The sequence below is a fragment of the Mirounga leonina genome, unplaced genomic scaffold (assembly GCF_011800145.1).
Source record: "Mirounga leonina isolate KUSES-001 unplaced genomic scaffold, KU_Mleo_1.0 Mir_204, whole genome shotgun sequence".
Taxonomy (NCBI): Eukaryota; Metazoa; Chordata; class Mammalia; order Carnivora; family Phocidae; genus Mirounga; species Mirounga leonina.
Genome location: NW_023270513.1, coordinates 2880650 through 2898466, shown reverse-complemented (window position 1 = coordinate 2898466; position 17817 = coordinate 2880650). Strand labels below are relative to the sequence as shown.

General features: G+C 54.3%; 3 protein-coding genes across 3 annotated transcripts; 2 read left to right on the top strand and 1 right to left on the bottom strand.

Annotated features, from left to right (window-relative positions):
* Window positions 1–1322: 1322 nt before the first annotated feature.
* IL2RG (interleukin 2 receptor subunit gamma) lies at window positions 1323–5063 on the top strand. The gene is made up of 8 exons (XM_035028636.1): window positions 1323–1484; window positions 1711–1864; window positions 2063–2247; window positions 2483–2622; window positions 3044–3206; window positions 3765–3861; window positions 4118–4187; window positions 4539–5063. Exons 1-8 carry the CDS (start codon window positions 1370–1372, stop codon window positions 4737–4739), a joined length of 1125 nt encoding a protein of 374 aa, XP_034884527.1. The 5' UTR covers window positions 1323–1369; the 3' UTR covers window positions 4740–5063.
* Window positions 5064–6441: 1378 nt separating this feature from the next.
* Window positions 6442–8318, top strand: CUNHXorf65 (chromosome unknown CXorf65 homolog). Its single transcript, XM_035028635.1, has 6 exons — window positions 6442–6466; window positions 6591–6677; window positions 6880–7014; window positions 7351–7419; window positions 7880–7986; window positions 8217–8318. Exons 1-6 carry the CDS (start codon window positions 6442–6444, stop codon window positions 8316–8318), a joined length of 525 nt encoding a protein of 174 aa, XP_034884526.1.
* A 510-nt stretch (window positions 8319–8828) lies between these two features.
* FOXO4 (forkhead box O4) lies at window positions 8829–16201 on the bottom strand. Its single transcript, XM_035028709.1, has 3 exons — window positions 15319–16201; window positions 10683–11742; window positions 8829–10327 (listed from the first exon to the last, which is right to left on the bottom strand). The coding sequence occupies exons 1-3, from the start codon at window positions 15769–15771 to the stop codon at window positions 10320–10322; spliced, it is 1521 nt and encodes a 506-aa protein (XP_034884600.1). The 5' UTR covers window positions 15772–16201; the 3' UTR covers window positions 8829–10319.
* Between the last annotated feature and the right edge of the window lie 1616 nt (window positions 16202–17817).

Below are 17817 nucleotides of genomic sequence, written 5' to 3'. Positions count from 1 at the left end.
AGGGTCCTGGGATCGGGCCCTGAGTTGGGCTCCCTGCTCAGCGGGGAGTCTTCTTCTCCCTCTGCCCATTCCCCCCTCCCCCCTCCTGCCCACTCTTGCTCTCCCTCTCTCTCAAATAAATAAATAAAATATTTGAAAGAGAGGGAGAAAGAAAGAAAGAAAGAAAGAAAGAAAGAAAGAAAGAAAGAAAGAAAGAAAGAAAGAAAGTGAGGCCAGGGGACACCTGGGTGGCATAGTCAGTTAAGCATCTGATTCTTGATTTTGGCTCAGCTCATGATCTCAGGGTCCTGAGATCGAGCCACGTGGGGGGCTCTGTGCCGGGGGTAGAGCCTGCTTAAAATTCTCTCTCCGTAGCCCCCATCTATTGAAGAAGAAAGAAAAGAAAGAAAGAAAGAAAGAAAGAAAGAAAGAAGAAAAGAAAGTAAAGAAAGAAAGAGAAAGAAAGGGAGGCCAGTTAGTGGGTTCGAGGAATAATCATGACTAGAGGGAATGAAAGGCTGATTTAGCACAGTGGCTGTGCTCGTGGAAAGGAGGACACTGCTGAGAGAAACACCACAGACGTAGAGCTGATTGGATTCTCAGGAATGAGAGAGAGGGAGGAATTGATGATGACTTTGAGGTTTCAAGTCTGGGTGACTGAGAGGGTGGTGATACATTGAGATAGGGAACACAGGAAGAGAAGCAGATTTAGGGGAAGACGAGGAGTTTGAAGCCAGTATTGTTGTTCCTCCATTTCCAGAATCTACTTGTAAGTCAGACCTCCTAACCAGTCTCAACAGGGACCCAGCTCAGGCAGCAGCTAAGGGTGGATGGATATTCTGCTTTGGATTAGGTCAGAAGGAAGACAGCTATATGTGCGCCCACAGGCGTCAAGACTGTACTTTCCACCCAAGAGAGTAGGGCTTTGACAGAGGTTTCAGGGTGACTGAGCCCAGGAAGGAGCATAGCGCAGGATGGGGAGGGAGGTCCAGACCCTCCACTCCACAGGATAAAATGACTTAGATGAGCAGGTGGGTGGTTGGGAGTGGTGGTGGTGGTGGTGGTGGCAGCAGCGAACAGACCCTTCCCAGGATCCGGGTGGCCTGAAGATTCTTGAGTCTGTGACGGTATCGTGTGCCCAGCCTCGGTCTCCACCTAACAGCACTTTACCGTGGTGGTAATACACCTACAGATTAGATTAACACTTAATCTCCCGGAGGATTTAGCCTGTGTCATAGCACACATTTGCCACACCCTCTGTAAAGCCCTGGCTTCGAAGGTTCTTTCCACCGGAAGCTATGACAGGAGGAAATGTGTGGGTGGGGAGGGGTAATGGGTGAGGGGCCCAGGTTCCTGACAGTCTACACCCAGGGAACGAAGAGCAAGCGCCATGTTGGAGCCACCATTGCCACTCAGATCCCTCTTATTCCTGCAGCTGCCTCTGCTGGGGGTGGGGCTGAACTTGACGGGCCCCATGCCCAATGGGAATGAAGACATCACAGCTGGTGGGAAACGTGGGACTGAAGGGGGTTGGTGAGAGGGGAGCCTGTGGGAAGGGGCCGTACAGAAATCTCGAACCTGCCATGGGGCATTAGAAGGATGCGGGCAGAACTGAAGAGTACTGTGGAGAAGGGAAAGGGGAAGGGTTCTCTGCCCCTTGCCACTGCTTCTTCTGACCATCATTTCTGGTCTTCCCCTCCCTCCCCCCCCTTCGTCCTCTCTCCAACCTAGATTTCTTCCTGACCGCTACACCCCCTGCGGCCCTCACCGTTTCCACCCTGCCCCTCCCAGAGGTCCAGTGTTTTGTGTTCAATGTTGAGTACATGAATTGCACTTGGAACAGCAGCTCTGAGCCCCAGCCCACCAACCTGACTCTGCACTACTGGTATGAAAAAGGAAGAGGGGACAGCACAAGGGAGTAAGAGGGAGGTGGGCTGGACCAAGAAAGAGGGTAAGCCAGCGTCCGAGCCTCCCCACCATTTTCTCATGGGGTAAGTCAGTTCAGAGGAGATGGGGCTGGGCTGTGGTATCTGGAGTACCCAAGTTTATGCCACTGTTCTTCTTCCTCCCAACCCTTCTCCAGGTACAAGAAGTCCAATGATGATAAAGTCCAGGAGTGTGGCCACTATCTGTTCTCCGGAGAGACCACTGCGGGCTGTTGGCTGCAAAAGGAGGAGATCCATCTCTACGAAACATTTGTTGTCCAGCTCCAGGACCCACGGGAGCCCAGGAGGCAGTCCATACAGACGCTAAAACTGCAGAATCTGGGTAATTTGGAAAGGGCGCCAAGAGTCCTGGAATATATTGTGGGGCACTGGAGTATAGGGAGTGGTGTTCTTTCACCTTGAGGGTACTTAGGCAGGAAGGAGGAGGTGAGGGATCGGGATCGGGATCGGGAGGGGCGGAGGGATTAGGGGCGCTACCTTCAGGATCCTAACTCATCTAGGCCAGGGCAATGGCCACACACACACACACACACACACACAAACACACATATCTCCAGTGATCCCCTGGGCTCCGGAGAACCTGACCCTTCGCAACCTGAGCGAATCACAGCTAGAACTGAGCTGGAGCAACAGACACTTGGACCACTGTTTGGAGCACCTTGTGCAGTACCGGAGTGACTGGGACCGCAGCTGGACTGTGAGTGACCGGGGTCATGAATGTAGCAGCTCTAAGGCCAAGCAAATGGGGATAGACGATTCAGTCAGCCAAATAGGAGGGCCTGATCTGAAGCTCCTGTTCTCTGCCTCCTGGTTCCTCTGCTCTGTCTCTCCCCTCATCCAGCTCCTTTGCCTATAATGACCAGTGGACTTTCCATTAACGTTTTCCTACCCGTACTCTTCCCAATACCTGATAGGCAAGTAAACAAAAGGGAGCCTTCCAGGGGATCTGGCGAGGAGGCATTAGATTCTAGTCGGTGAAGGGAGCAGGGTGGCTTGAGTAGTCAAGAGAGGAGGGAAGAGCTGGGAAGGACTGGATGATGTGGGGGGGAGGGGCTGCGGTTTTAATTCTCCCTTCTTTTTTAGACACCCATCTCTCCCTCACTCTCTTTCTCCCCAAGGAACAATCAGTGGACCACCGAAATAGCTTCTCTCTGCCTAGCGTGGATGGGCAGAAAGTCTACACATTCCGTGTCCGGAGCCGCTATAACCCACTCTGTGGAAGCGCTCAGCGCTGGAGTGAATGGAGCCGCCCTATCCACTGGGGCAGCAATACTTCCAAGGGTAAAATGGGCCTAAGGCCTCACCGTGACCCATGAGCCCGGCACCCCAACCTTTTCGAGCATCACTCTCTTTTGCTCTACCTCTCGACCCTTAAGCCCCCCAAACTTGGTGGCCCATCTCCCCTCACTGTTCAACCTCAACCCCCAGGTTGCAAGGCTTTTCTGTGTAGGGTTGGCTCAGTATGTTGTTAGAGTGGGGGGGGGGTGGTCGAGAAGGAGGCGGAGGGGAGATAGAATGTTTAAGATTCCCCTACAGCATTTCCGGAAAGCCTGCACGGCAAAGATAGCTTTGGAAGCAGACCGATGTCGGGTTTTAAACCTGGCTCTGCTGCTTACTCCCCCCCTCTTTGACCTCGGGCACATTGCTAACCTCTTTGATTCTGTTTCCTCATCTGTAAGATGGAGATAATGATTGTCCCCCCCCACCCCCCCCACCCCTGCCACTCTCAGGAGTTGTGAGGATTAAGGGTATGGGAAGTGTCTAGCACAGAGCCTGGCACCAAAGTTGGGGCACTACAGATGTTAGGTCACTTTCTCTTTCTTCTTTTTTTTTTTGTAGAGAATTCTTTGTTTGCTTTGGAAGCTGTGCTTATCATCCCCCTTGTCTCCGTGGGATTGATTATTTCCCTTATCTTTGTGTACTGCTACCTGGAACGGTGAGATTTCAGATATCCCAGGAAAACGAGGTGGGGTGGCTGGGAAGAAATAGTAGAGGAGGATTATCACAGGGTCTCCAGGAGTAGAGAGAGGGACAGCAAGGAACGAGGGATCACTCAAGGGGGACATGGTGACGGAAGGAAGCTGCAGGCACACAGACCGCAGAATCCCTTCATTCCATCTGGGAGAACTGGGAGAAGGGTACTGGACAAGTGTAACCTACATGCTCCTGCTCCCTCTTTCTCCTCCGTTCAGGATATTGCCCCGCATTCCTACCCTCAAGAACCTCGAGGATCTGGTCACCGAATACCACGGGAACTTTTCGGTGAGAACATTTTCACAGGCAGACTGCAGTTTGTCGACCACCGACTGCCTCTGCCCGAAAGTCAGACAGAGTATGGGGGCCAGAGGGGAGGGGAGGGGGCCTGCACTAACTGTCAGGATGTGGCCGGCCAGTGGGAGGTTGGGCTAGATGGGAGAGCGACACACCGAAGAACTGATTATATAGATCGGGTGGGGCAGATGGCAACAGCGGTATGGGGGGGCCCCGGGAGTCTGTGTGTCCCTTCCGTAATCACAGGCGTTGCAGACCTTGTAAGAGCTCCCTTCGTCCAGAGCCCGGGTCTTTTACTCCCTGCGCCTAATTGACCCCTGACCTGGAGATATCTGTCTTTAGGCCTGGAGCGGAGTGTCCAAGGGCCTGGCGGAGAGTTTGCAGCCAGACTACAGTGAATGGCTCTGCTACGTCAGTGAGATTCCCCCCAAAGGAGGGGCTCCAGGGGAGGGGCCTGGGGGCTCCCCCTGCAGCCAGCATAGCCCCTACTGGGCTCCCCCATGCTACACCCTGAAACCTGAAACTGGAGCCCTGATACCCTGATAGAACCCCAGAGCCCTGTAGTCCTAAATTGTACTAACTTCCCCTCTAACCAGCCTGGGTCCCATGCTCACCTCGCCCCCCTGTGGCTGATTCTGAATTTTATGCCCCCTATAACTTCCCTCCCCCTCCACGCCCCCCCCATTCAATATCTCCTATCGTCCAATTGCCCCTTTGCCCTGAGCACGCGGCTCATCTTCCCAGATCCAGCCCCTCCTCCTCCTCGCAGGATTATTTCTCCCGCAGTCCCTCCGTCCTTCCCTCCCTCCTTCCATCTACCCTTCAGTTATGCTCCAAGCAATGAGAAATAAAGCTTCTGTTGATGATCGTCAAGAATGTCTGTTGTTGGGGAGGGGAGCAAGGGAAATGTGGGGTGCAAGGAGGGTGCGAGGCATGGTGCTGACAGGAGGAAAAAGGAGTAGTGGACTCATGATGTGCAAGGAGTAGTACCACAAATTAACTAAAGATGAGCAGCGTTTGAGAAATTTGGCTTTTCTCTAGGTGTCCTGCACTCCTACCAGCATGCATTTTATTTTATTTATTTTTTTTTTAAAGATTTTTATTTATTTATTTGACAGAGAAAGACACAGCGAGAGAGGGAACACAAGCAGGAGGAGTGGGAGAGGGAGAAGCAGACTCCCTGCCGAGCAGGGAGCCCGATGCGGGACTCGATCCCGGGACTCCAGGATCATGACCTGAGCCGAAGGCAGTCGCTTAACCAACTGAGCCACCCAGGCGCCCTATTTTATTTATTTTTTTAAGATTTTATTTATTTATTTGACAGAGAGATAGAGAGAGCCAGAGAGCACAAGCAGGGGGAATGGCAGAGGGAGAGGGAGAAGCAGGCTCCCCGCTGAGCAGGGAGCCCGACTCAGGGCTCCATCCCAGGCCCCCGGAATCAGGACCCAGCCGAGGGCAGACCCCCAACTGACTGAGCCACCCACGTGCCCCTTATTTTATTTTTAAAAGGATTTTATTTATTTATTGGGCGGGGAGGAGCAGAGGGAGAGGACAAGCAGACTCTGCACTGAACGTGGAGGAGCCCGACATGCGGGCATCGATCCCAGGACCCTGAGATCACGACCTGAGCTGAAACCAAGAGCCACAGCCTTAACCCACTGAGCCACCCAGGCGCCCCGCAGGATGCATTGCCCCCCCCCCCAGCAAATCTTTTTTTTTTTTAAGATTTTATTTATTTATTTGAGAGAGAGACTGAGAGAGAGAGAGCATGAGAGGGGGGAGGGTCGGGAGGGTCAGAGGGAGAAGCAGACTCCCCGCCGAGCAGGGAGCCCAATGCGGGACTCGATCCAGGGACTCCAGGATCATGACCTGAGCCGAAGGCAGTCGCTTAACCAACTGAGCCACCCAGGCGCCTGTCCCCAGCAAATCTTTCACAGACCCCACCTGGGTTCTTCTCTCCTTATCCTTACTCCACCTTCTGCTACATATACCACTTCTGACCTCATAATCCCTCAACTTCAGCCTCAGGCCCCACCCCTAGGGATGCTGGCTATCCACCACTGCCAGTGTCTCTCTCCTGTCTGCCCTGTCTGGGCCTCTTCAGCCTATGCGATCCACCGACCTCTCCAGACCCCCAACCCTATGGGCCAACTTGCCCCCCCCCCACCTCCCAGGACCTCTAGAACATTCTCCTTCCGAATGACTCATCAGGCCTCCATCTGAAGAGTGAGAAGATCTTGAGAGCATGTTCATTTTCATCAAACATGGAGGTGAGGGGCATTACAGAGCTGGAGTCTGTATGTAGGGCTGGGGAGGTTTGAGGGCAGTGGAGGGGCGGTCACAGGGATGGTATACCTAGAGAAGGGCCACATGCCCCATCCCATGTCTTCTCAGATAATCAGCAGTTTCTGGTCAATACCAATTGCTCTGTCCTTCTGTTGCTGCATTATACCCGCAATAAAGTAGGGTTGCCTAAAACAGGTGAGGAGTTGGGGGGAGGGGACTAAAGGCCAAGGGTTAGAAGTCCGCGGGGTCATTTCCAGCCTCCAAGCCCTCCGACGGGCAAGAAGAGAGCTCTTTGAATCCAACAGCTTCCTCCAATCCCTTCAGGATAGGATCACTGCCCTTTTTGCTCCCACTCCCCTTCCTTAGCTGCCCCAATAACCCTGTGGCCTCCCTCCAGACACCATCGATTTGTGTGATGAAACGGGGACAATGAAGTTGCTTTTCCTGACGAGGACCCCTGGAGACTATGCCAGCAAATTCCTTACTGCTCGAAACACCTACTATATTTGTAAGGTGGAGCATGGAGCACCAGGTAGAGGCTTGGGAGCATTCCTGAAAGATAGGGCAGGGCCCTCAAACTGAACTGTGAACCTTGTCCAAAATGGACTGTGAACCTTGACCCTCAACCAGGTCCAAACTGACCATCTCCAGTCAGCCTAAGAAAGAGCACTGCCTCTACAACAATAGGGTAGGTTTATGCATATTATGCGCCTCCCCCCCCACCTGAGCCTAGGGTTGGACCTGAGGGGGAAGAAATCAGGTATATCAGCTCACAGTAGCATCGAGTGTTAGGTTCCTGAAATCTTGGGCTTTGGAAGGGGGGGACGGGGTGACAGAGGCTGGAGATAGCACACTGCTGTGTTCACAGGAACCCGACTGGAGAATGCCTACAGAGCTTTTGTGCCTCTCCTGAAGAATCCAGAACCTGAGCTAATTGGTAAGGAGCATGATGGAGGAAGGAAGAACGTGGAGAGGACCGTACACAGCCGGGTGATAGAGTACATTCTCTATATGGAGTGCGAATTGTGTAATGAGGCAGGATCCTAGGAAAAGGGGACTACGGCCTAGGTCCACTTTAGGATGGGTGTTTCGCTCAAACCGGCTGGAGTAGCATGTGTCACTCACCCCTACTCCTCACCCCCATTTCTCAGGCACTGTCTTGATATAATCTCCCTATCACCACCCATCGTTTCCATCTTTCCCTTCATCCTTTTCTCTTGGAGTCTCGGTGTCCCAGTTCCCACCGAAAAGAGCAAAATTTAGGCACCTTCAGATCACTCCTCAGCCTAGCTTTGGACCCAGTTATTCCAAGTGATCACTGGAATGATGGGAGGGATGAGGTGGGTAGGTAAGGTCTCTAGTCCTCAGAGGTGGGGGTGCCTTTTCCTGGTTCTCAGACACCTTGCGCATACAATGTGACCTCCTGGAGAGGAACCGAATTAAATCGCTTAGAAGCCAAGAAGCCAAGAAAGTCAGTCCAACTGACTCCTCCGTGAACCTCCCAGTAAGACTCCCCAAATGTAGTCTGTTCCTGCACCCTGCGCTTCCCTACCAGCCAACCCAAGGCTCCTGCCCCCTGCCCCCCCCCACCCCTGGGATGAATTTCCTTTCCAAATCCAACATCCATGCCCAAGACCTGCCTCCAACCTCTCTTGGCCTGCCACAGGCCCTAGTTTGTAGAAAGCTTCCCTGCAGGGGCCTCTTGATCTACTTATGGATCCTTTCCTTTTCCAGTCCAAATCAACGGGAAGATTGGATGAAGAGGGGTCCCCTCGCAGGGGTCCGATCTTTAGGACCAGAGCGGACTTTTTCAGTAGAAGGGATAAACATCGCTAACTAAATAAAGTGCCCAAGTGAGAGCAGTAATACGAGGTATGAAATCACTGGAATTCAACATGAGGTCCCTTCTTCAAGAAAGACTCCTTCTCCCAATATCTGCACCAAGGCTTAAGTGTGCCCCAGGCACCGTGGAGGCTCTGAGGGTGGGTAGGAGTGGCAGGAGAGGGCTGGGGTGAGCACATGGGTGGGAGTGAGGCAAGACTGTGAAGTCTGCTACAATGAGCCTTTGAGGGACAGAGTAGGGGGTGGGGTCTTATCCAACCAGACTACCTCCCCTTGAGAGGCCTATCACAGCCCGCCCACTACTGCTGGGGTTCCGTGAGGGATTGGCAGCTTCCCTCCCCCCACTGCGATGATCCACCAACTCCCCCTGCTGAAATTCCCCCAGCCCCCCACCTCTCCTCCGCTTCTGAGTAGTCCCTCCCGCCAGTCCTCTGCCTCCCCCGCCCCCCGCCTTATCTGAGGGGAGCAGCAAGGCAGCAGAAACCAGAGCTGGTTATAGGCATTTATTGAATTTATTCATTTATTGATTTGACACACTTCCCCACTCCAATCTAGCACATGATACAATCTGGGTAGGCCAGGCGCTGACACAGGAAATGATGGGAACCCACAGCAGGGGCGGGGGAGGGGACAATGCAAAGGGGACTGGGGGAGGGGCTGCTTTGGGGGCTGGGGTGGGGAAGGAGCCCCAGATGGCCACCCTGGCAGGTGCTAGTAAACCTGATCCACATTCCCCTCCATCCCCGCTCATTTCCCAGACCCTTGGCCAAGCTCCCCAGCTCCCCCTTCCCTGTTCCACCCCTCCCCCCTGCTTGCCACCACACACACTTCCACATAACCCCTGTAGTCAGGCAAGGGGAAGAAGGGCAGGGACAGCTGTCAGGGGCCTGGAACAGGGAGGTCTCTGTGCCTAACTTTACCACCCTAAATCCTTCCCTCCTCTTCTCCCCCACCCCCTCCCACCCCTTTGCAGGCCACAGACTAATTCCAGGCCTTCAGTGCACTCTCCCACCATAGTGCTAACCCGTAGTGGGTCATGCGAGAGGGCGGCCGCACCCCCAACAGCACACACTCCCAGACACAAGGTGAACCAGGGGGCCTGGCTTAGCTTTTTCCGTAGGGCAACTCTAAGCTAGGTCTGCGCAGACCTTGTTCCAGACATCTTCACAGCAGAGCTTTCCCCCTTGCTCAGTACAGCTCTCCACTGCTGCTCCCCTGCCCCCTGCTCTCTGGCGGCCTGGAGCTCTCTCTCTCTCCCCCCCCCCACTTCCCATGTTTCCCCAAGTAATGTCTGTAGTGTTTGCATCATGTCACTATGACAAAGCCTTCAGAAAGAAAAAAAAAAAAAAAAGCATTCTCCCCATCACTAGCACCTTGCCACTGTTAAAAATCTCTGTATTTGTGTTTATATTTCTTTAAAAGTTTATAAAAAGCCTTTCTGTTATCTGCAGGCTTCCAAGGGTGATTTGGCCTGGTGAGCCCCTCCAGTGCTCAGACCCTGGCCCTCCCAGGTCCCTACTACCCCACCCTACCCACCCCACCCCACTGGCCTAGGGGGCCACTGCATAAAAATCCCAGGCTCAAGCTAGCCCGGACCAGCTCAGGTAAGACTACAAAAGATCCTGCTTCCAAAGGCAGGGGTAAGGCCACTGGTGACTTCACATTTCCAACAGCATTGCCCACCCCTGCTCTGAAACCCAGGGGGCGGGAATGGAGGGAGCCAAGGATGGCTCCCAAGAGGGGGCCTCACCCCCTAATTGGCACAGTGAGAAGAAACCCTTTCCCTTTCCCCCCACCCCTTTCCCTCCCTCCCTCCACAGTTCCCAGATGGGGCAGCTTTATCTTTAGAATTTCTTCAACGCCCCCGTGTGAGCAGACCCCACCCTAGCTCTAAAGCAGGGTCCCGAATTCCCAGGGAGGGGTCAAGGGTAAAGAGTGGATATGGGCACGCCTGGCTCCACCGCTGAAGCAGGGGACAAAGCTTCCAGCCGTGGCTCAGGGATCTGTGGAAAGAAGAAATGGAAGACAAAGAGGCTCATCTGGGGCATGACAACTTTCCACCATTAAGGTCCATGCCCCCCCAAAAAACCCCACAAAAAACAGAGACAGCCCTTCCCCCTACCTCACCTGTGCTGCTGCTGCTAGGGGCGGGCATTGCTGAGGGGCCTGGAGGTCCCATGGGGAGCTACGCCCCTCTAATACGACGCCCTCTCCCCCATTCCCCAGGGGCTCCAGCCACCGCCCCCCTCCCCGGCCGCCAGTTCTAAAGCTCCCTCTTGCTCAGATCATGGCACTAGCTGGGCACCTAGGAGTGGCTGTAGGTTGTGAGATGCTACCGTGGATGAAGAGGTGTCCTACCTGGCTCGAAGTTGAAGTCCAGTCCCTCGCCCCCATCCATGAGGTCGCTGATGATGTTATCCACGTCACACTCCAGGTTCTCCATATACATGTCAAGATCCAGATCCTGAGGCATTCGGTCTTGGCTTGCAGCTTCAGTACCAGGTGTGAGCACAGGAGCCCCCAGGGGCTTGGGGATGGGAGCCCCTGCCATGACCGGAGGTGGTGCTATCATAGAAAGGGTGGGGACCAGACTGCTGGGGCCTGGGACCTCTAGCGGCTTGGGACAGAGGCCGACTCCTGTGGCTGGCTTGCTGGAGGAAGGTAGCCCCCCCAGCAACAGAAGTGTCGGAGCCTGGGACAGAATGGGGTCTACCTGGGTCATGAGCACATCGGCAGGGGGTGGTGGCGTATCAGAGGTGAGCAGGGCCTCCAGAGACTGGGGGCTTGCGAAGCACCCTTCTCCTGCTGCCAGGGACCCCTCTGCTGAGCTGAAGAGGGAGGTGCTGTAGGTGTGTAAGGGACCCGGGACCCCAGGATGCTGCAAAGAGAAGCCAGAGAGACTACTCCGAGAGAGCAGGGAATGGGACGAGGTGAGATTGAGCCCATCTAACAGCTCGAGATCTTCGTTTAGGGTGGGAGGGACACCCCCTGTGTAGCTGCTGACTGAGGCTGGCATCTCCTCCTCGGCCAGCACCTCAGACTCTGCCCTCATGGGGGAGTGCCGAGTGCTGATGGTGCTGGCATTGGAACTGCTTCGTGGACGGAACGTGGTCCACACATCGGCCTCTTCGCGGTTTCGCGAGCAAGGGCTGCCTGGCCACTTGGGAAAGTGGCCAACCGGGCTCGCTGGAGTGGCGCCTTCGGGTGGAGCCGGCAGCACGGCAGGTTTCTTCTTGGGGGCCTTGCTGCGGCCCCGGAGCAGCTTGCTGCTGCTATCCATGGAGGCTGCCCGGCGGCGGGGAGCCTTGCCACTCTTGCCTCCTTCAGGATTCAGCATCCACCAAGAGCTCTTGCCGGTAGCCTCGTTGTGAACCTTGATGAACTTGCTGTGCAGGGACAGGTTGTGGCGGATGGAGTTCTGGAGGGGGCAGAGGCAGCGGGAAAGGGGCATGAGCTGTGTGCAGGGGAGGCCAAGTGGCCAGCAGCCCCGCCTTGAAGGACGCTGGGACAGAGCAGGGGCATTCCTAGAAACCCAGAGCTATCAAACGCCCCCCGGGGGGGGGGGGGGGTAACAGGCAAAGGTAGGGGTGGGGATTAGAGCGGGGTTGGTGGGGGGAGACCGTACACAGTTCCCACCCAAAGACAAGATGCTCAGTTTCTGCTGCTCCAGATGTCTCTACACAAGGGCCCAGGACACAAGCCGGGTAACAACCTACTGCCGAGGGCACTGGGCCCATTCTGGAAAAGCTCACAGCACTGCACTCCTCCCAGGTCTCTGGGGGGCTGTCTGGGGCTGGTGGGCATTTACTGGGGAGATGCACTCCTGATTCCACCAGAACTAGGATTAGGTGGGAAAGAATTCTGTGGCTCTAGCCTCTTTCCTTGAGTGTAGGCTTGGGTGGAGTTTACGGGACAGTGGTGTGACACCAACCCAAGACTGGCCCACCCTGTCTTGAGCCAGTTCTCTGACTAGGCTGAGGGGCTGGAACCTCAGCAGAGCGAGCACTCTACTCCACATGGGGCACTTGAGCCCCAGCTCTCCATAGGATTTGAAGATCTCTCTCTTTTTTTTTTTTTTCCTGATTCCTCCCAGTCCTTGGGCAGACACGCTCAACTACATTCAGGCCAGGCGCCTCGCTGTACCTCAGATACACAAGGCACGTTCCCTTCTCCCTCCCTCCTCGTCCTAGGAAGGATCTCCCTTCTGTAAATTCTGCTAGTTCCTCAAGACCAAGCGTAAGTTCCCTCCCTTCTATTAAGTGGTTGCTTGACTTCTGCGGCCAAATCTCTCATATGGTATTTTTAATCTGTTCCACACAATCTGACCCAACCTATATTGTATTATTTACAATTTCACATAATTAGTCTCATCGAGTATAAGCGCCCATGGCACAGATCATGTTGTCCAGTCAGGCAGCCCTCAACGGCACCCCGTCGGAGTGCCAAGCTCCCAGGACATAATCAGTACCTTGTCGCCTTATTGGTGAGTGGCCCTCGGGTGACAATAGTGAGCCTCCCCTTGAGGCTCTATCAGCTTTGGAGCACCTTGGGTATTGGAAGCTCCATGTCCTCCCTCCCTCCCTCCTTCCCTCCCTCTGTTCTCCCTTCCTCCCTCATTGCTGATATTCCGCTAGAGATAAGTTTTTTCCCAGGGGCCCAGGGAGCTGAGATTGGCAGCTTCTTGAGCCCCCAGAGCAGCTTCTTTCTACTGGTTGCCCCAGGCTAGTTACACCATCCTTTTGTGTCCCCCCCCCCCCCCCCTCCCTTCCCTGTCCTACCTCCTTTCCCCTATTTCCCCTCAGGAATTTGTGCCTAAGATCTCCAACCTTAGGGGCATTTGACCTCCCACATGGAGCTCTTTGGTGTTTAGAAACTTGGGAGGAGCCCAGGAGGGCTTGGAGCTACTAGGAGGCTGAGGGTCTGACTGGTGCTCCAGATAAGGAGACCCTCTGCCTGGGGAAAGATGTTCAAGTAGCTTCTTGTTCCAGAGTTCTTTAGCCAGAGAACTCCTTGTCTCCCTGGGACCCTTCAGTAACGGCTACTACCCTGGCCGCATTGGTACTCCCCGTTCCTTGAAGGGAATGGAAACTTGTCCATCTAGACAGTAACTGTCCAGCCTTGGTAACTGAGTGCCCCCGTGACTTCTGGCACTGAGATTCCCCCCCCCCCCACCCAGTTCATCCTTCAGCTCTGGCTCTACTGAGAAGCTCCATTCCTCTCTCTACACTCAATACCCAAGGGGCCCATTTGGTTAACCCCTCTTCTTTAGACCTCAGAACTAGTACATAGTACAACCTCTTACCTGGAGAGGTCAGCTCCCTAGAAGCCTATAATGCCTACCTGTTGGAAGCGGGGTGGGGGGGTGACTCCTAATTGTTCCCCCAAGCCACCCAAACAAAGCTTTCTTGTTCTTAGTGAGTGCCACCCCCTGGTGGGGTGGGAGTACTTCTGGCCCACCACCAGAGGAGCCAGTTCAGGCCCCGCCCCCCCAGGCTTACCCCTTGGAGTGGGGCAGGGGTGGGGATGGGGGATGAGAGGCTGGGAGGCCCCAAGCTCAGCCTGATTTGGCTTCACCATCATTCCAGTGAAAAGAATTTGGCAGCATGGACTAGCAGAAAGAGGATATGATTTCTAGTTAGACCTGAGTTCAAGTTCTTGCTCTACTGATACCAGGCGAGTTTCCTGACCTTTCTGTACCTTAGTTTCCCAACACGTAAAATGTGGAGTCTCACAATCGCTGTGAAGATTAATAAAACAAAACAAAACTTAAAAACTACTTTGTAAACGAAAACTCCGCAAATAAGTGTACATTATAAGGAGGGACTACACTCCCACTGCATAACTAACAACTCACAATTATTTCTTCTACCCTGGAAAATGAACCTAAGGGAAAAGAAAAAACAGCTGTGTAGGCTGGGTCCAAGGAGGGGAGCTCTTTATGAGCTGAGACTGTGGCGTGGCAGTCTACCCAGAAATAGTGCCAAGGGTCTCAGTCAGCTGTCCTGTTTTCTGTCCGGCCCAACTCCTGGGGATACTGCAGATCTGATCACTCGATCTCCTACACGTAGGGGAGGACCCTCTGCTCATTCAACCCTCTCTACTTCCTTGTACGCTGATCTCATCACCTACGGGGGTGCAAGATGCCAAGGGGCTAAAGCTCCCCATTTCGTAATTAGAGTCCCATATTCCTCAGGACAAGTTTTCAGAGCATCTAGCAAGATCTTTCTTCCTAGTTTCTTCATTGAAGGCCAAGGGAACTCCCAACCTTGTGCTCCAAAGTCAGATCCCTAGCTCTTTTTTTCGTAACTATTATTCCTCAACAGTAAATGAAAACTCTCCCCTGGCCCCCGCCACCCCAGACTTAGATAGCCCCTTGCTAGGGAGAGTTTCCTAGCACTACAGGGTAAACTGAGGCAGGTAGCAGCTCATGGCCCTTTTTTTCCTCCTGGTCCGTAAGAGCAGCTACTTTACCCCAGGAATATCACCTTTTTTCACCTCTGCCACTCCACCCCCTCTTCTTGAGTAGAGGCGTTCTAGAACAGTACCTCTACCCTGAGGTATTGAGAGGCAAGTGGGGAATCCAAGTAATCCCACAGGAATGGGAGAAAAGGTGTTGGGGTGGGAGGTGGGGGAGGAAGGAAGGCTAGGTTCATGTGGGGAATCCACACAGTTCCTGCTGTACATAGGATAAAGACTTCTCTGTGGAAATAAGTGTCTGGGGCAGCTCAAGCCAAAGTGCTGGGAGTGTTGAGCAGTGAGCAGAGAATTCAATTTTCTCCAAGGCAAGGACAGTGTCTTATTCATCTGCGATCCTCCAGCATCAAGCACTGAGCAGTGGCATATACTATGTCCTAAGTAAATGTTTGTGTAATTGATGATTTGAAGGTGGATCTCTGGGGTGGGGGCATAAAAGGCGGCCCCAGAATGGCAGTAAGGAGGCTAGGGGGCCCAGGGGCAGATGGTATTGGGACAGAGGTAAGGGGGTCATAGTTACCTTCCATCCTGCTGAGCTGTTGCTGTCACCCTTGTCCTTGAAGTAGGGCACAGTGCGGACCATCCACTCATAGATCTGGGCGAGTGTCAGTCGCTTCTCGGGGGCGCTTTCAATGGCCTGGCTGATGAGTTCTGCATATGACTGATTTCCCCAGGCATTCCGGCGGGAGCCTCCCTTCCGAGGACCTGTTACAGCCCCCAGGATCCCGGGCTGGGGGCCCCCTGCCGGCTCTGGGAGCTGGGAGGGCAACAGGGTCGGCTCTGAGTGCCCCTCCGTGTGTACCTTCTCTCCCAGACCTGGCTCCACCTCGGGAGGCTCAGACGGCTCGGTAGCGAGCTCTGGTCGGGGAAGGGGCCAGGTGCAGGAGCGCGGACGGCTCTGGGGTTCGAAGTCGGGATCGAGGTCTATGATCGCGGCAGCCTCTGTGGCTGAATTCTCATTCCTTGGATCCATACGTGGAATTGGACCTCCGCCGCTCAGCTTTCAGAGGAGCCTGCCACCGTCCCTCGCGATGCCTCCCCCCAGGGGGGAAGCACCGAGGGCCAGGAGGCACATTCCTGCCAGTCCTCAGAAAGTCGCGAACTTCCCCCTCGCCCCAGGACGCTAGCCCCCAAGCTGTCCCTTCTACACAGTTCTCTGATCCTCTTCTCGACTACAAGCGGACAGCCTCGGAGCTCTTTCCGAGACACCACCTGTAACCTCCGCCTAGCGAAGACACTTTTTCTCCAACCTCTCACTCAGCTTCCTGTTCTTTTAAACCTGAGGCACGGTATCCCCTCATACATTGCGCTCCCATCACCGAACGTCTCCTTAGCCGCAGTTCCCTCCCCCTTTTAAGTTGCTGCCCCCCGGACACTCCTCCCAAATTTCCTCCACCCGGATCACTGCCCTCCCCCACGCCCCGCTCCCCCGCGTCACTTGCCCCTCCCCTAGCTGCCCCTCCCCCCGCCTCTTCCCTGCCCTCCACTCTTGATAGGGCCCGCGGCCCCGCGGCCCCAGCCTCCCTTATTCCCGCACCAATTCCCCTATCGGCCCCCCCCCACCCCCCACCCCCGGGTTCCCTTTTTGTTTTGCTCCGAGCAGCAGCCCCCGCCTGACGTCTCTGTTTACCACTCGCCGGGGCAGCCATCTGCGCACGCGCCTGGAGAGCCAGTTGGGAAACCGAGTTCTTCAGTCGTGCCACCCTGGTCGGCCTTAGGGGACTACATTTCCCGTCCTACTTCGCGGCCAGGAGCCCGATAAGGGCGGCTGGAGAGCGGCGTGGCAGGATATAGGGAGGTGGAACTTTAATTATTAGAGGTCGTCGCGGACTTTTTCTTTTCTTTAAAAGTCATTTTCCTCCTTTCCCCCCCTTTCCCACCTCCTCCCGTGTGACTCCGGGTCGCCTCGGTGACCGTGTTGAGAGGCGCCAGACCTTTCTCCGTCTTTCCGTGAAAGGAAGGCAGGAGGGAAGAATGCGGTGTCTACAAGAAGCAGAAAACCGAGAGGCAAGAAGCCGAGAACGGACTAGAAAATAGGCTGTATGCGTGTTCGGGAGTTGGGTGAAGGGCTTGTGCAACGTAAACAAATGCTGGCGATAGTGTCTCCTCTACCCCCCTCAAGCCCCCGTATGCAATTCACGGTGACAGTGCGATCGCTGACCAATCAGTTTTCTCCACTGGCTCCTCTGGCCTCCCCTGAAATACTGATATTCTCCAGGTTCCCATCTTGGGTGGCTTAGCTTCTCATTCAACAGGTCCCAAACGGAACGCATTATCTGCTCTTGCACCCACACCCCTATACTCTGGCTACCCTTATCTCTGAATTTGGTTACCAGTTGTCCTGATCTGTCCGGTCCTCCAAGCTAGACTTCCCTCTCGCCTTTTCATCTCTTTAACTTCTCCCGTCCAGATCCCAGTCCAGACCTCATTTATCACTGGATTAAGTTGTAATATCATCTTAGTCGGACCTCCTGCCATCCGTCTTTTCCTCACCGTGGCTTATGTTCCATGCTGCCGACAAAGTTAACCCTTCTAAGAAACACTCCTGGTAATAGTAGCTAAAACGTATGGAGCACTTATTATGTGCCTGGCACTGTGCTGATTGCTTTACATACATTAGCTCGTCTACTCCTCAAATCAACCCTGTATGGTAGGTACTGCTATCAACCCCATTTTATGCGTGAAAACACAAATGCTCAGAAATTCAGTGCCATTCCCAGAGTCACAGCTAGGAGGCAGGAGAACTGGGATCATATCACTTAGGTGTGACCGGAGAATTTCCCTGCTTGAAACGTCCTTTGATTTTCCCTATTGCCTATGTGATAAAGTTCAGACTCTCCAGCAAGGTACACGGGTCTCTTCAGGTTCAGGCCACTTCCCACCTTTCCTGCTTCATCTTTCACTAGGCACACTAAATTCCAACCAGTCGGAGTTTTGTACTATTTCGGGGAAATGTCGTGCCCTTTTCTACCTTTCCCTCCACCTCCTGGGATGTCCCCCCTCTCATTATCCCCTCCCC

Coding starts and splice junctions, on each gene's coding strand:
- IL2RG (XM_035028636.1), top strand. CDS start 1,370: ATGTTGGAGCCACCATTGCCACTCAGATCCCTCTTATTCCTGCAGCTG. Junction 3,862..4,117: donor GTGTACTGCTACCTGGAACG/GTGAGATTTCAG, acceptor TCCTCCGTTCAG/GATATTGCCCCGCATTCCTA. Junction 4,188..4,538: donor AATACCACGGGAACTTTTCG/GTGAGAACATTT, acceptor ATCTGTCTTTAG/GCCTGGAGCGGAGTGTCCAA.
- CUNHXorf65 (XM_035028635.1), top strand. CDS start 6,442: ATGTTCATTTTCATCAAACATGGAG. Junction 6,467..6,590: donor CATTTTCATCAAACATGGAG/GTGAGGGGCATT, acceptor ATGTCTTCTCAG/ATAATCAGCAGTTTCTGGTC. Junction 6,678..6,879: donor AGTAGGGTTGCCTAAAACAG/GTGAGGAGTTGG, acceptor GCCTCCCTCCAG/ACACCATCGATTTGTGTGAT.
- FOXO4 (XM_035028709.1), bottom strand. CDS start 15,771: ATGGATCCAAGGAATGAGAATTCAGCCACAGAGGCTGCCGCGATCATA. Junction 11,743..15,318: donor ACAGCTCAGCAGGATGGAAG/GTAACTATGACC, acceptor TGCCCCCTCCAG/AACTCCATCCGCCACAACCT.